This window comes from Hemiscyllium ocellatum, chromosome 1 (assembly GCF_020745735.1).
Source record: "Hemiscyllium ocellatum isolate sHemOce1 chromosome 1, sHemOce1.pat.X.cur, whole genome shotgun sequence".
NCBI lineage: Eukaryota > Metazoa > Chordata > Chondrichthyes > Orectolobiformes > Hemiscylliidae > Hemiscyllium > Hemiscyllium ocellatum.
In genome coordinates, this window is record NC_083401.1 from 126,678,171 (window position 1) to 126,694,690 (window position 16,520).

At 39.3% G+C, this 16,520-nt stretch overlaps 1 protein-coding gene across 2 annotated transcripts in view; it reads left to right on the top strand.

Annotated features, from left to right (window-relative positions):
• The window catches only part of LOC132819912 (cytokine-dependent hematopoietic cell linker), a 159,078-nt gene that overhangs the window by 40,641 nt on the left and 101,917 nt on the right, over positions 1-16,520 (top strand). For both annotated transcript variants that reach the window (XM_060831881.1, XM_060831890.1), the window contains exon 2: positions 3,074-3,145. In XM_060831881.1, coding sequence (XP_060687864.1) covers positions 3,074-3,145 — 72 coding nt within the window. The remainder of the gene's footprint in view (positions 1-3,073; positions 3,146-16,520) is intronic.

Consider the following 16,520-nt stretch of genomic DNA (forward strand, 5'->3'; position numbering starts at 1 on the left):
TGGTTAGCACTGCTGCCTCATGGTGCCAGAGACCCATGTTCAATTCCTGCCTCAGGCAATTGGCTGTGTGGAGTTTGCACATTCTCCCTGTGTCTGCGTGGGTTCCCTCCAGGTTCTCCAGTTTCCTCCCACAGTCCAAAAATGTGCAGGTTAGGTGAATTGGCCATGCTAAATTACCCGTAGTGTTAGGTGCATTAATCAGAGGGAAATAGGTCTGGATGGGTTACTCTGTGGAGGGTCGGTATGGACTGGTTCGGCCAAAGGACTTGTTTCCATACGATATCTCTCTGTATCTGCCCTTGCAATCTTAAATGTGAAAATTATCATTAATTTTTCTCAACACCAAATGAGTTTTGGTCCAAACTCCTTAACCTTTCCTCATATAACAATCCCTTTACCCGAGGGATTACAATGGAAATGGAAACACTGTTGTTAAGCAGGCCAATTCCAGCATCCAACTTGATATTTTAAAAATGCTGTAAATGGTAAATGAGATAAATGGGTAAGTCTGGTTGAGGTGTAACCATTGGCCTGGACATCAAAGAACTGCTTTGTCTTTGGTCAGATGATGCCTATTGGTGAATTGGACCTCTGTTTAATACTTCATATCTAATAATGCCACATTCCATTGGTCAGTCTAAAATATGAACCTAAATTGTGTACTAGAGCCAGAATCTGCAAATGTTTGGCTGGAGCAAGAGCATAAAAACTGATCCAAGCTGATAGTGCCAGTTGGATTTTCTCATATGCAATTGCATTCTTATAAATGGTATTCAAAAAGAATGCTGAACTAAATATGTGTACTTTGTATAAACACAAATGGACCATTTGTTAGAGAATTGTTGTAAATCATTTGTCCTTTTCCTTCAACAAAGAAACTTAATGACTACGAACAAAGTTTATAGTGCAGCTTTCAATGCAAATGAAATTGCATCATATATAAATTGTGACCCATACATCTGAGAGAAAATCAACGTACTGCTAATAGATGGCAGAGGTGAGAAAAGAAATCTACTGCCAATGAATTACAGTATTCACTGGGAACAATCAAAGGGTCAAAGTAACTGTTGAGGCTGGGGTTGCATTGGCAAATAGAGGTGGAGAGTAATGACAGCTAAATGACTGCAGTGCTGATGAAAATGTAACTGATCATTATCAGCTAAAGCAAGAATAGTGATCTGATAAAAAAGGAAATATGAAGCCCACTGGTTCAATAACCGCAATGGAACAAATAACCTTGAGCCACTTGTTAGTCCAGCACTCTGAATAACAAAATAGCCAGGGTACTCTCGATTTTTTCCACCTATGTGAAAATCTGACTGCCTTTATTTTATCGTAAATTGTTTTAATAGACATGATCAATGGTAGGAGCTAGTGGTTTTCAGTATCATTCATAAGAACACAATCAGACCTCAGAATGCTGCAAGTATTGCAGCTGGAAAGAGACTCTATGAATATATTGAGGATTTCCAACAAATGAGTTGAAATTATATCATGCCACATTCTAAAACAAGCATTTGGACAAGAAGATTCAAATCAACGAAGCTTGGTTGTCAATATGTTGTGATACTTTGTAGATAGCTCACCAGCATTAACAAAATTGTTAAATTCTAATAGATTTAATGTTCCTATTAACTATTACATACAGATGCTGCACAATTCAAATACTGAATTAATGTACTCCACAGCATATGAAAATAATAGGCCTAGATTTATTCATTCATCATTCCCATAATTAAACATCAGGGACTCAGAGTTGAAATCAAGGAATCTAGGAATTAAAGTGTGGAGAAAGCTTCAGAAACAGTAATTATTGACCTACCTTTAACATGGATGTGCCACAATATTTATGACGCATGTTAAAGAATTGTAATCAGCTGTTCATTTTGGATAGCTCACAAACTATGTCTTTTTCATTGATAATGTACTAGCAATTACTTAGCAGCTAGCTAATTGAAATTGAAATTGATTTATTTCATACTAATTCTAATATTAGATCACACTAGGCTAATGAACATTTAACAGTTCAGTGTGCTTTATGTTAATTTTGTTCTCAAGCAGCATTAGCACATGGACACCTCCTGTACTCTGTTATGGATTGGGAAGAACATTTATTCTGAGTTACATGGCAGCAAAGGAGAATTCACTTTTCATGCATTATTTATGTAAATAGTTTGTTCTGGAGAGAAAAGATGTATTGTTTAATTTCCTAGGTATTGGGAGAGGAAAAAGGTTATTTTGACACTTAAGCAGAAATCCTGGTGTGGGAGTGTGGTGTTGGCCTCTATTGCTGATGGCTTTGCAAAAGCTTGAATTTTAAAAAACTAAAAGAAAAATTATTCTTGTTCGCTAGCTGAGGAGGATATTTACCTGATCCCCATCCTGTGATGTAAAGAATGAAAGCCTCTCAGAGTTTCAAGATATAGCAACACTTTACACCACTGAAGTGCTTTTGAAGCACATTGACTGCTGCAAGATAGAAAATGTGACAGTCAAATTGTGCACTTTTGGGTCCCACAAAAGCTGAGGTAATGAACAGATAATCTATTTTCTAGTGACATTCGTGAAGGGATAAATATCAGCCAAGACCTTGCTGCTCTTCAAATACTACCTTGGGATCTTCACCAGAGAAAAGGCATGGCCTCGATTTATCCAAAAGATGATATCTTTGTGAATACAGTATTCCCTCAGCAACTGCACTGAAGTGTCACACCTTTTCATTCAAGGGGGATTTGAACCCATATCATTTTGATTGAGGCAAGCAGCAATACTGGTTCATTGCTGATGTGTAAAATTATGTGTCTGCTTCATTAACTGGAGGTGGAAATGCAGCATGAGAAAGGCTGTAAGTTTTTTTTATCTATAATGTTTACAATGATTGAATATCTTTATTCCTAAACAGAAAAGCAATGAAAGACAAGTTGCAATAGATGAAAGCTATTTCTAGAATGTTTGTTTTCTCTTTTGATTTGATATTTTATCTTAGTTAAATTTAAACCCAAGTTTATCTGGGAATGTAGTTTAAAAAACATATGGAATTCCTCAGAACGTTCTTTTCTGAAACTCTTACCAGGCACTTTGAAAAACCATTGCAGGATAAATTGGTTGACGGAGAAGGAATGAAGCCAGCTGTGCCCTTGAACCGGTAAGGAACATCTCACTTCAGCAGACTTGACAGTGATATTTATCCAAATGAACCTGCCATAATTGTTCTGAGACAATAGTATCGACTTATAAAACTCACAGTTTGGAGATGACGTAAATTAAAGAGGAACAACACTGAAATGTTTTAAGTCATTTCTTCCATCAAATTATTCCCCTTTTCTCCTTTTAATGTTTCCAATGTCTTTTCTTGTCTCTCTGGTGGTCAGACCACTCTGTAATTTTAGATTAATTCAGGCTTCAGATTTATGCCATCCTCCAATACTTAATCTAAAATCTGCAAACAGAGCAGAGCAGAGTGCGATAAGATACACCTGTACTGCTGGCAAACTAGAAATTATGTTATATCTATTCCCTACACCCAGCAGCCCAAAATGTTTTAACTGCATCGAAACTATCTGTTGTGTTCTCCCTCCAAGTGTAGCAGACTGACAAGACATAATCTTTCCAACAGAGTCAGAAGAATTATGGCAGAAAAGCTAAAATATGATTATGCATCTACTGTTAAGTTATGCAAGTTTTAAATGAAAAAGCACTCTGAAACATGTTACATTTCAGAGCACCTTTACTGATAAAATTAGACCTATTATAGGATGCAATAGGGCAAGACAATGTGAAATCTGCCTTTCTACATATATTCCAAAACTTTGTTCATTAAAGCAACAAGCAACACCATAATTAGATGCCAGCTAAAATCAACTTCAGAGTTTAGTTATTAGAAGTAAATGATTTCTACTCTAATTCTAATAGTCAAAGGTTTGTCTTCTTACATCTCAGCCTCACATTGCAATTTCCTGCCTGGGGTTGACAGGGTTGAATTTTCACAGCTATTCTCCCAGTTGTCTGTGATAGCTTCAATGGAATAGTTTCACCCTAAAACTCAGAGCATCAGGGTGAACATCAAAATTATAGCAATCACTTGGAATAAGCTTCACAGAAATAAATGGTGCTACTGACACATCTTTAGGTAACTGGGATATGAAAGCTTTTCCCACAGCAGCATGAATATAAGTGTTTCCTCCAACACTTGTTTGCCATAGAGGTTTCACATATTCCCCTTTCTTCTTCCCCAGAATTACTGCCTGAGGAATCATGTCTTTGTGCTGTACATTCTTTAAATCTAGATGCAGCAGCATAGATGCTGGATGTTTATCTGTAATAGCTGCCAATGTTCCTGATTCATAAGGGTACCAGGGGTTACCATTTTCTGCCCATTCCTTTGTTAACTCGTCTACTTTTTTGTTACTTTACCATCTAATTTGTAATTGGAGTGGGTCTTCACTTTATGGACGTAATATTGTCATACAGATCCTTGTTCAGCACATCTAACATCATTCTCAACATGAGTGTCGCAAACAGAGACTTCCCTTCTGTTAATGTACTGGTGGTTCTTCTGTAACATGCTGGTTGAGTTCTTATGCAACCCCACATTGTAGAAAAATCATGTTTTAGAAACAGCAATTAAAGTGTTGGTATTGCAATTGCATATTAGCGCAGATACATTTTAAAAGCGTGCACTCGAGAAAATGTGTCCCCAATTCGTCAATCGCATTACAGCAAATTCGTGTTAACAAAACACATGTTATAGCAGAACAACCTGTAAAAGCATTCCTGGCCCAGACAGCAAAATACTCAGTTCAGGAGTTGAAGGTGAACATTGAATCCCAACTATTCAATTATGGCATCAGGAAATCTTGGGGGTGCTAACCACATAAGTTACCATTGGCCTGTAGGATGGGCATGGTAGACAGTAACTTCACAGATAATTCAACTCCTCTGTCAGAGTTGTAATCCCCACAGCCATTCCTTCACTTTCCTTCTACCATCAAGCTACAACCAGCCATGAACATTTCCCTTCTCTCAGGACGCAGACCCACAAGCATGTCCTCTTAAGTGTTCCAAAAAGTTTGAGCAAATCCAGCTATCATCCATATTCCCTGCCAACTTGAGCCTTGCCAGTGTTTTCACTTTCAAATTTTTCCCATTCAAAAGCAACTTTATTTTGTCTGTCTTACTCTGCTCTCTGTACAGACTTACAACAGTGTTTCGTCACACACAAGTTGGCCAATGTGTCAAGTACATAAGTCAAGTACGCCTTTTTTTGACATCTGACAATATCTTGGAGGCAAATGCCACTGGTCTAAACTGTCCACATATTTGCTGCATTAGGACCGCTGTCTGACCCAAGTCCTTGGTGGCCACCTCCACAGTCAAATCTCTCTCCAGGTTTGTGGCCCTGAGGGTGTGACAGTTGGTCAATTTGTCTACAATCGTGCAAAGGCATTTTCACATGTCTCCATCTTTTCCCATCCTGTTCCCTTCCTTAGTAATTCACAGTGAGGACCAATGTGGTGACATACTCAATAAACTCTCAGCAATATAATTTCTAGTGAGTCCTACAAATTATTGCAAACCAGAAATATCACTAAACTGCTTAAATTATCGGACAGCATTCCTTTCTCTGCTTTCTATGCCCCTCTCATGTGGCCATGTAGTGAGACTGAAGAATTGGACTTCCTCCTGACCTAGCCAAGTCTTTCTGACTTTGTTCTTATTTCCATGGCTCTCAGTAGTTAAAACAACTCAATTGCAAACTCAGGTGCTGTGTCTCCATTTGAGAGAACAGCCATAACTCATTCAGATAGGACACAAACTGGTCTGGAGAACTTCCAAATGCTGTGCCTTGCATTGGTATATCATTGAGCAACTTTTGTGGAACCCCTGTTCTAAGCACTTCCACATACATACAATTGTTCCTCAAAAGTGAATGTGAACTTATATTGGTCCTACTTACTGATGGGAATTGACTGAAGTTGTTAGAGATAGTGAGGATGGGAAACCCTTGAGCCTCCTTCAGAACAGTCACTATCACATCTACCACTGTGATCACTGTAGGGGGCATGCTGCCTAAGAGTGTATAGTCTACCATCATTTGTCAGGATGAATCTGGACCGCCATGCAGGTGCATTTACATTGCTGACAAAAGGACATAGCATTCCCTGTGGTACTCAAATAAACATCGCTGCTTCAAAATCTGGCTCATCCTCTTTCAGAAATTGATACTGCTTTTGCAATATGCTCATGATGTCCTTGTCTATCTGCACCACCCTACACTGCATCCTCCTCCACATGTTTTTGTATCCTGCAAAATCTATCACATTTTATTGTTATGATTCAAGTACAATTCAGGCAGCATCATAATAAATTCCTGCCATTCATACGATCCAGAGCTGCCACAGGATTTCCTTCTACTGTCGGAAATCCAATACAGAATTACCAGTTTTCCTGATTCTTTCATGACCCCTCCCCACAAACAGTTACTGGCCATGTCCACTGTTGCGCACTGCACAGTTATTCAATCTGCTCTTAACACTCCCTTTTTCACTTCATTCCATTTAGCTAATATTCATTCCCATTGTGTTTCTAGGGGCCACATAGTGCTGGAGAAAGGACCATCATCTTGGGGGGAATTGGTCCCTACTAAAAACTAAACCTCTTTCCCCTCTTGCAACATATTCACACATGCTCTTCCCCTCCCGAGAGAAATACGGGAGCACAAGTACTTAGTGGGTGCACCTCCTTCAAAGTTGTGATATAGGTGGTGAATTCTGACCTGTCAGACAGTGGACCTTTCCCAACCAAACCCTTAATTTGGTTTTCTCTCTTTTGAACTTCTCCCCAAGCTCCTTCCTTATTTTGCTACTGTCTATGATTATTCAGACTGACAATCTACAAACTGTGGTCATCGACACTATTTTCCTTTTTCTACCTTGTATATTTCAAGTTCACCCTTCTTCCTCCTCTAACAGTTTTAACAATGATGGCATCCCTGCCTTTAACCATTTTCCATAATTCCGCAATTTACCATATTTTATCAAGTGTTTTTCCTGGTATGCCACATATCATCTTCATGGAGGTGGTTTTACAGGGGGATTCCTGGGTTCATGATCTGCCTCACTCATTGAATCTTCTCCTTCGACGATGAAATGCACCTATCTTTCCTTTAAAGATACTTCCTGCATTACTTACTTGGAGACCAATACATTCACATGTAGCTATTTGTTTATCTTCAATTATCCATTTGGCTCACCAATATCTGTGGTCTATCCCCTTCCCTGAGTCCACTACTTAACTCTTGCTGATAAGGTCTACTCTGGATATCAACGGCTCAATGTATACTTGCATACATTCCAAACAACATTTATATTGACCAAAGTCCAATTGCTTATAAATTAATATCACTATAATGTATAGTCATAATTTGATTGGTTTCTTGGTTTCTAGAGAGGCAGACAAGATTGCATGGTCAAACCTTCTTGTTTTGCAACTCCCATAGATAGCTGACTAGTCTATCCTCCCTTCCAACTGCAGCCATGGATCTCCCATACATTTGATTCTTCTATCTTTCTGTAGTATCTGCATAATACATTTGCAGGAATTTAACTTTCCCATTGACGCAATGCTCTCAGCCTCAACTTAACCCTAAGGGGATACTGGGGCTTTGGGGTTATCACAAGATCCCTATCCTGATTACAGCATTCAAACTGCAGAGACTTGTTCCTTTTTAACAAGGTTCCGTGTGTGCAGATACAGTCTGTCTCATTTGTGTTTACATGTTCTCTTTTTTGTTTGGTCATTTCCTTCTCACAATTTCATCCTCTTTCCATCCAGTAAACAACCATTTTGTGTTGTACTAAAATTATGTTGTTGAATCTCTAATACCACATTTAGTATTATTATTACAATAAAAAATGTTTCAAAAATGTGGTTCAAAGAATCAAGCTACAAAAATATCACTATCAAAATATCACTTTCAGTCATAGTAAATGTGGGACAAGTTCAATCTGACAATGTCATTGCAACCTTGTCTATCTCCATATTGAAAAATTCAGTGACTGTTATAGGTGTTGTTCTTTTCATTCACTGTCAATTAAACCACATTACCTGGTATTTGACAACAATGTGTTGCTGTTGCTAGGTTTACTAACACTTTTGTACCCACACTAAAAACATTTGTACAAAACTCCAAATTATTACAAAACTTGTACATAGGAAGAAAAGTGAGCAACTGAATGGTGCCTTACTATGAATGAGAGAAGTTAACATTTTAACTCTGAAAGAACACAAATTAAGTGATTTTTATAGAGGTGTTTATAAACTGTATTTAAAGATTTCATTCATTCTTTCAATCTAAACCACAACAATAGGACAAAGAACAAAGTTTTTAACTTGAAAAAAAACATAAATGAGCAATATCAAGAAATTCATCTTCATACAATCACTAACTTGTGGAATAGATAGGCAGAGATGGATAACTGCTCAAATAGGGGACAAGGAAAAGACTTCTTACTGAAAAGGTGGGGTGTCTGTTGAGGGTTTGAGGGTCAGGCTTGGTTTGGTGGTGTGATGTCATCAATAATATAATACAACCAATTCTTCTATAACCTGATGGTTGTGTTCTTGTGCAACCCCGCATTATAGAAAAATCGCACTTCAGAAACTGTGCTTGAAGTGTTGGTGCTGTAACTGTCTTACAGCCAACACATGTTTTAAAAATTTGTACTGTAGAAACAGTGTTCCAATTCATCAATCATGTTACAGCAAATTCACATTGAAAAAACAAGCATTATAACAGAATACTGTACTTTGACAGTACTCAAAATGTATCCTGCTTTACCAATATTATCATGTTCCCTACTTCCCATTTGTGTAACCAAGACAACAATGGACTAATAGAAGGATTAATAGAAGACATAGTCCGATGTCATGATTGAAAAATTGTGGCGTTTTTCTAGATAGTTATCGATACACCAAATTGTCTTACTCATCCATAGTTTATCTTGTGAACTTGCATAGGGTAGTATAATGTTTCAGTTTAAGCACAACTCACAGTGATTGATTTGCCTTTGAATTACATTTTTACCTTACTTCCCTTTATAACTGTGCAAATTTGCTGTAACTTCCTGTTGAACTGATTGTGGTTATGATCTCAGTTCTTGATTACAAGTTTGCAACCAATCAAAAGAGAAACCACTTAGTAGATATGAGATTAACCATGCTATTTCATTGCAAGACGAAGATCATTCTGGTTTGCTGCTTGTAGCAAAAGCAGAAATACGACTAAAAAGAATGGGTTTACAATTTTTATTTTTTTGAGTTTCTTAGTTCCTCAATAGAACTGGCTATAGCATGGAACTTTTAAAAAAAAAGGGCCAATAGAATTGCTTTAAACTGTAATTGAAAAGCATGCAGCTGAAATTCTTAGACAAATGACATAACTGTAATAGTAGTAAGTGAAAACTTAATCTACCTAATTATGTTTATTTATAAATACTTAGTTGCAGAGATTGGAGACTACTTTTATAGTCACTATGCCCAAAAGGAGAATCAAACTATGTAGTGTGTCTCTGTAATGGCCAATGATAAAAATAAGCCTTTTCTCTGATGAGCATCGAGAGTTGGTTATTGTGGTGTTTAGGATCAGGTGGCGTATTGAGGAATTGTATTAATGCCAATACTGTTATGGCCCTGGCAAAATGGGAGGCAGGCAGTATTTCTCATGTCTCGCTCCTAGTAAGTGTGGCACTGCATGCCATCCAATGCCAAAAGACACTAAGTTGCTCCCTCATGCTCAACACTAAACCAAGCCCTTTGCAAAGTGGCCTAAACTTAAGTTATAGATAACATTCCATGTGAATATGACTTGATGAAATTACCTTTCCTTGATTTCCTCAATCTTTCTGCAGCCTTTTATATGGTCAACCACATTCTCCTCCAAAGCCCCTCATTGCCCAGCTCAGTAAGACAGTCGCTACATAGTTCTATTCTTACTTATGAATGAAGATTCTTATTATCACTTCGAGAATTCCAAAGGATCCATCCTCGGTATCTTGCTCTTCCTAATCCACAGTTATTCCCTGGTAACATCATCTGTAGATATGATCAGTCTGCTCTTGTATGCTGATGGTATCCACTTCAATGTATTGGCATCCTTCCTCAAATTGTCCATTGCTAAGTGTTGTCAGAATAATTGCTTGATAGCCGGTTTCAGACAGAAATTATTTGGGAGAGTTAAGCCACTGTTTGCAGCCCGAGCTGAATTCAACACCATTCCCAACTGCCATTTCAGGCTGAACCAACCCTTTTGAAGTCTTGGCATGTTGAAGCATGCTGAGATCATCTCTCTATTTAAAAGTTGACCCTCATAACATTCATTGTCTTGCCTCTGCAAAACAGCTGCTCAGCAGAGCCATTGCTAGAGGTGGCCACAGCAAGTGCGACATCTCTAGGAGCAGTAACTTTATTGGAAGTTTTCTACAGACCCCCTAGTAGCAACAGAGACATGGAGGAGTAGATTGGGAGGCAGAGTTTGGAAAGGGCAGAAGTGACAGGGTTGTTGTCATAGGTGACTTTAACTTCCTCAATATTGATTGAAACCTCCCTAGTTCAAATAGTTCGGATGGAACAGTTTTTGTCAGCTGTGTCCAGGAAGGATTCCTGACTCAGTGTGTAGATAGGCCAATTAGAGGAGAGGCCATATTAGATTTGGTGCCTGGCTTGGTGTCAGAATTCATGGTGGGAGAGCATTTCAGTGATCGTGGTCACAACTCCCTGACCTTTACAAATAGTCATGGAGAGGAACAGTAGAAGGTATCGGGGGAGGGGGAATTGCAATGCTATTAGGCAGGAATGGGGCACTTAAATTGGAAGCAGATATTCTCAGGAAAATGCATGACAGAAATGTGGAGGTTGTTTAGGGACCACTTGCTGATAGAGCTGGACAGGTTTGTCCCACTGAGGAAGCGATGGTAGGGTAAAGGAATCTTGGGTGACAAGGATGTAGAACATCTAGTCAAGAGGAAGAAGGATGAGGAGGCAAGGATCAGACAAGGCTCTAGAGGATTACAAGTTAGCCAGGAAGAAACTGAAGTCCTGGACTTCGGACAGCTAGAAGGGGGCATGAAAAAGCTTTAGAGGGTAGGATTAAGGAAAACCCTAAGACATTCTACACTTACATGAGGAACAAGAGGATGACCAGAGTGAGGGTAAGGCCAATAAGGGATACTGGAGGAAACTTGTGCCTGGAGTCTGAAGAGGTAGAGGAGGTCCTTATGAATACTTTGTTTCATTACTCACTACTGGGAGGGATCTTGTCGTTTCTGAGGACAGCGTAAAACGGGCTTATGTGTTCAAACAGGCTGTTGCTAAGGAGGATTTGCTGAAGATTTGGATAAATGTAAGGATAGATAAGTCCCCTGCACCAGACCCAAGGTTACTACTGGAAGTGAGGGAAGAGATTGCTGCACCTTTGGCAATGATATTCGTGTTCTCACTGTCCACTGGAGTAGTGCCAGATGATTGGAGGGTAACAAATGTTATTTCCTTGTTTTAAAGAGAATAGGGATAATCCTGGGAATTACAGACCAGTCAGTCTTACATCTGTGGTGGACAAAGTATTGGAGAGGATTCTAAGAGACAGGATGTTTGATTACTTGGAAAACCGTAAGCCTAAATGAATTCTTTGAGGATGTGACAAAACACCTTGATAAAGGTAGAGCAATGGATGTGGTGTACATGGATTTCCGCAAAGCATTGTAGGCTAAGCCTGAAAGTAAGGAGTTATGGGATACAGGGAAATCTGGCTGTCTGGATAAAGAATTGGCTGGCCCATTGAAGACAGAGGGTGGTAGTAGATGGAAAGTATTCAGCCTGGACCTTGATGACCAATAGTGTTCCACAAGGATTGGTTCTGGGACCTCTGCTCTTTGTGATTTTTTTAAATGATTTAGATGAGGAAGTGAAAGGGTGGGTTAGTACGTTTGCCGATGGCACGAAGGTTGGTGGAGTGGTGGACATTGGGGAGGGCTATTGTAGTTTACAATGGGACATTGACAGGATGCAGAACTGGGCTGATAATTGGCAGATGGAGTTCAACTTGAAGTAGTGTGAAGGGATTCATTCTGGAAGGTCGAATTTGAATGCAGAATACAGGGTTAAAGGCAGGATTCCTGGCAGTGTGGAGGAACAAAGGTTTCTTCGGGTCCATGTCCATAAATCCCTCAAAGTTGCCATCCAAGTTGATAGGGTTGTTAAGAAGGCATATGGTGTGTTGGTTTTCATTAGCAGGGGGATTGAGTTTAAGAGCCAAGAGGTTATGCTGCAGCTCTACAAGCCCTGATTAGAACATACTTGGAATATCATGTTCAATTCTGATCACCTCATTATTAGGAAGGATGTGGAAGCTTTACAGAAGGTGCAGAGGAGATTTACCAGGATGCTGCCTGGACTGGAAGGCCTGTCTTACGAAGAAAGGTTGAGGGAGCTAGGGCTTTTCTCATTGGAGTGAAGGTGAGAGGCAATTTGATAGAGATGCACAAAATGATGAAAGGCATAGAAAGAGTGAATAGTCAGAGATTGTTTTTCCCAGGGCAGATATGGCTATCACAAGGGGGCATACTTTTAATGTGATTGGGAAAAGGTTTAGGGGAGGTATCAGAGGTCAATTCTTTACACAGAGAGTGGTGGGTGCATGAAATGCACTGCCAGTAATAGTAGTGGAGTCAGATACATTAGGGACATTTAAACTACTCTTGGATAGGCACATGGATGATTGTGAAATGAAGGATATGTAGTTTAGTTTGATCTTAGAGTAGGATGAAAGGTCGGCACAATGTCAAGGGCTGAAGGACCTGTACTGCGCTGTGCCTCACTATGTTCGATGTTCGATGTTCTACACCAGGAAGGTTAGCATCCTTAAGATAAGTGAATGGAATCCTAGAGCACCAGTCTGGAGAGAGGTGATTGCTGAGTAACCTTATTGCCAGGGTCAAAGATTGTCCAAACATCAGGCCATACCACATCCCTGGAGGACTCTTGGAAGCAAGGTTTATCTGCTAGTCATCCTCCACACTAAAGCAGATCCCAACCCCGCCTCCACTTCCCAGTAAAAAAGTGTAAAATACCAACTGAAACATGAAGAGGATCTTGACTGATCAGATAAATAAACTGAGCTTTGAGCAGTTGGGTTATGTGCCACCTTTGGCAAAGTGACATGGCATCCAGAAGGGCTGGAGTGCATCACCCATGCCTCTTCATGGCATTTTGCTCCTTTCGCACACCCTGGACTGTCCCTCAAGGCTGGTGAACCTCAAATTCCCTCCCAAATGCTGCATCTCTTATTCATTGACAATTACAACAGCCAAAGCTCGCTACCATTTCACCTCATTTTCTCCATTTTAAAACCTGTTAACATCTAGTGCTTTGAACTAAAATTATTAACCTCCTTTGAACCGTTTTCCCTTTATTCTCTTTACACATTTGAGAAGTGCCCTGGAGTATTTTTCTGCATTAATGATTGCATTTATGGACAAGTTGAAGAGAATACAGTTTGAAAGAATTCACTTCACTGCTTCATGGAATGAATGAATTATTTTATAAAGAAAGGTTGAACAGATTAGGCCTACATCCATTGGAATGTATTTTTAAACATATATGATTTTGAGCAAACTTGGCAGGGTAACCACACTAAGATGTGGGGTAGTCTAGAATGAGGGACATGGTTTAAAAACTATGGGTCTCCCATTTCAGACCGAGACTAGGAGATTTTTTTTCTCTCTCTTATAACATTGTTAATCTGTGAAATTCTCTTGCCTGGGTGCAGTAAAGGCTGGGTCATTGAAGATATTCGAAGCTAATCTAAATATATTGATATTAAATAAATAAGGTCAACATTAGTCAAGGGTTATGAGAGGCAGGTAGAAAGTGGTGTTGAGGCCAGGATAGGATTAGCCATGATTCTTTATCCAATGGTAGAGCAGGATGGCCACCTGCAGCTTCTACTTCATTGTTCTTGCTTTCAGTCACTGATTTAGGATCATCAATTTAACTGGGTTTCTGGGCAGGATTGTTCGACTGTTGAGTGTAAATTTCATTGCTTCTGCACAGACAAAGAGAGTCAAGGATGATCCAAGATTCGACATGAGACTTCATCCGTATATCACAGATAAGCGCCTCTTCTATCTCCACAGGAGGTCCACCTGGAAATTTAGATGAGGGTCTGAAACTCAATTTGCATCATTCCAATCTTCCTTTGTCTCCCATTGCGAGAATCACAGGATGTCTAAAATACAATGCAGGAGCACAACTACAAGTGAAACACTGCTCATGTTATCCAAACATCGATAGTGGAAATGACTTTTTTTATTTGCCTTTCTTCAGGCAAGTGCTTTTGAAAACAACTGTTTAGAAATCTAGCCACACTGTAATATATTGCCAGTCTGGTAGCAGCAAGAAGAAAATGTAGATATCGGATCAAGGTTATGCTTTAAACGACTCCAATAATTAATGATCCTTAAAAGTACAATAGAAAATAGGTCAGTGGGTTACTAAAATGCTGAGATTAAATTGGAGTCAACCCAGCTGGAGGGAAAGACTGATGGAACAAATTCATATTGGAAAAATATTTTAATTAACCTAATTAATAGGCACTAACCTTCACTATGAAATAACAAAAACCACGATATCATGTTTATCCAGAGCAATGTTGATATCAATACAATCCAGAGATGAAATGTGTTCCATTATATACGAGGATAATACTTGTAAGGATATCAGTTGCCAGGCCAGTCCGCAATGATCCCTGCTATATGTTTCTACAACTGACTTTCCCACTTAACAGCCAAAATTCAAACCTGCTCAGTAGGAACTGGGTTTTAAAAATCGCTAATTATGTCTTCAATTTAAATAGGGCAGGATTTCCAGTTTCCCATTATTTCCATGTCCCCACATTCCACCTCATGTGTTCATAAGCATCCAGATATTATTATTGTACAGCTCAGAATGAATGAATAATTTCAATGTCACATGCACTGTATTTGGGAAAATACAGTTTTGTTGCTACGATCTGGAGTCACTTTGGACTTCAAAATGAATAAAAAGAAATTAATTAAATAGAACTTCACCTTCTGTTCAATCGAGAGAAAAATATAAAGGCAGAAAAACAAGAAGTTATGTTCAACTTTACACTCCTTCCTGTCAAGCACGGCTCCAGGTTTTATTAACTTCTGTAAAATGTTCCAGTCTCTGGGCGACAATGAGTCCCTGTTCCGGGAATGGCTGATGCCCAAGGAGTCCCGGGCTTCGCCGCCGCCTCACTGACATCATTAGGTGTCCCTACTCCAGGACCACTGCAACCACCGCCGCACCGCCTTCATCATGAGTCCCATTCCAACCTCTTCCGCAGCACCACCTCCTCCACCACCAAAAAGAACAGAGGTAGAAGGATACGGCTGACTGAGGGGATGGGTGCACGTGCCCAAATGCTACCGACATTGCTGACACCGCCATCTTGTTCTCATGTGGAGGCCTGCCAAGCCAGTTTGAGATTGTTATTCGATTAGTCCCTTTCCCTGCCTCACTGCAAGTGAAACTATGATCAAAATCTCTGTTCTAATGTTTGTGTTCAGCTCTTTCAATATATTTCCATCCCTGTAAATGCAATATTAACCAGAATGTCACAGTTCCCACATTAGAAGCATCCTGAGAAGATTAACAGCTGAGTTTTAAAAAGTATTGGGATTGCAGATATTGTTGTTTATTTTGTAAACTGAATTGCACATAAATAAATAACATACATTGCTGTTCACAGGCTCTTCTTATGGCATTATTGTAAAAGATTAATGTCCTAGTTTGATTTATCACCCAGCATTGTTCATTATTAATCTGCAAAGATATTCCATTATTCTTTCTGGTTGATAATATCCACAAATCACCACTCAAATCAACAAATCATCCTTTTTTTAAGATAAGGAACATTTAGGCTGAGAGGAGCAATGCTGTGATGCGAGGAAGAAATTGTTATATCTTCTAAAATGAACTTAATTTTATAAAATATTATTTTATGCAGGGGTTTATGCTGATTATTAGTCCTGGGGTAAAGATTATACTCCAAATCAAGTGAAGACTGGTAATGAGAAATTCAAGGTTACCATACCCACAGAAAAAGGTTCACACTATTATTGTTATAAATCTCGCTCATTTTTAACTCAGTAGAATTTATTGGACTTTTTTGTAGTTCACATGGCATCTTTCCAACTACTGTAGTAGGTACACTGATATATATATTTCACACCAAAGTACATTTCCTGCAGCAAAGGAAATACTGCAAAACTTTCTTCGGTAAGATTAGATTAGATTACTTACAGTGTGAAAACAGGCCCTTCGGCCCAACAAGTCCACACCCCACCCAGACCCGTTCCCCTACATTTACCCCTTCACCTAACACTACAGGCAATTTGGCATGGCCAATTCACCTAACCTGCACAATTTTGGATTGTGGAAGGAAACTGGAGCACCCGGAG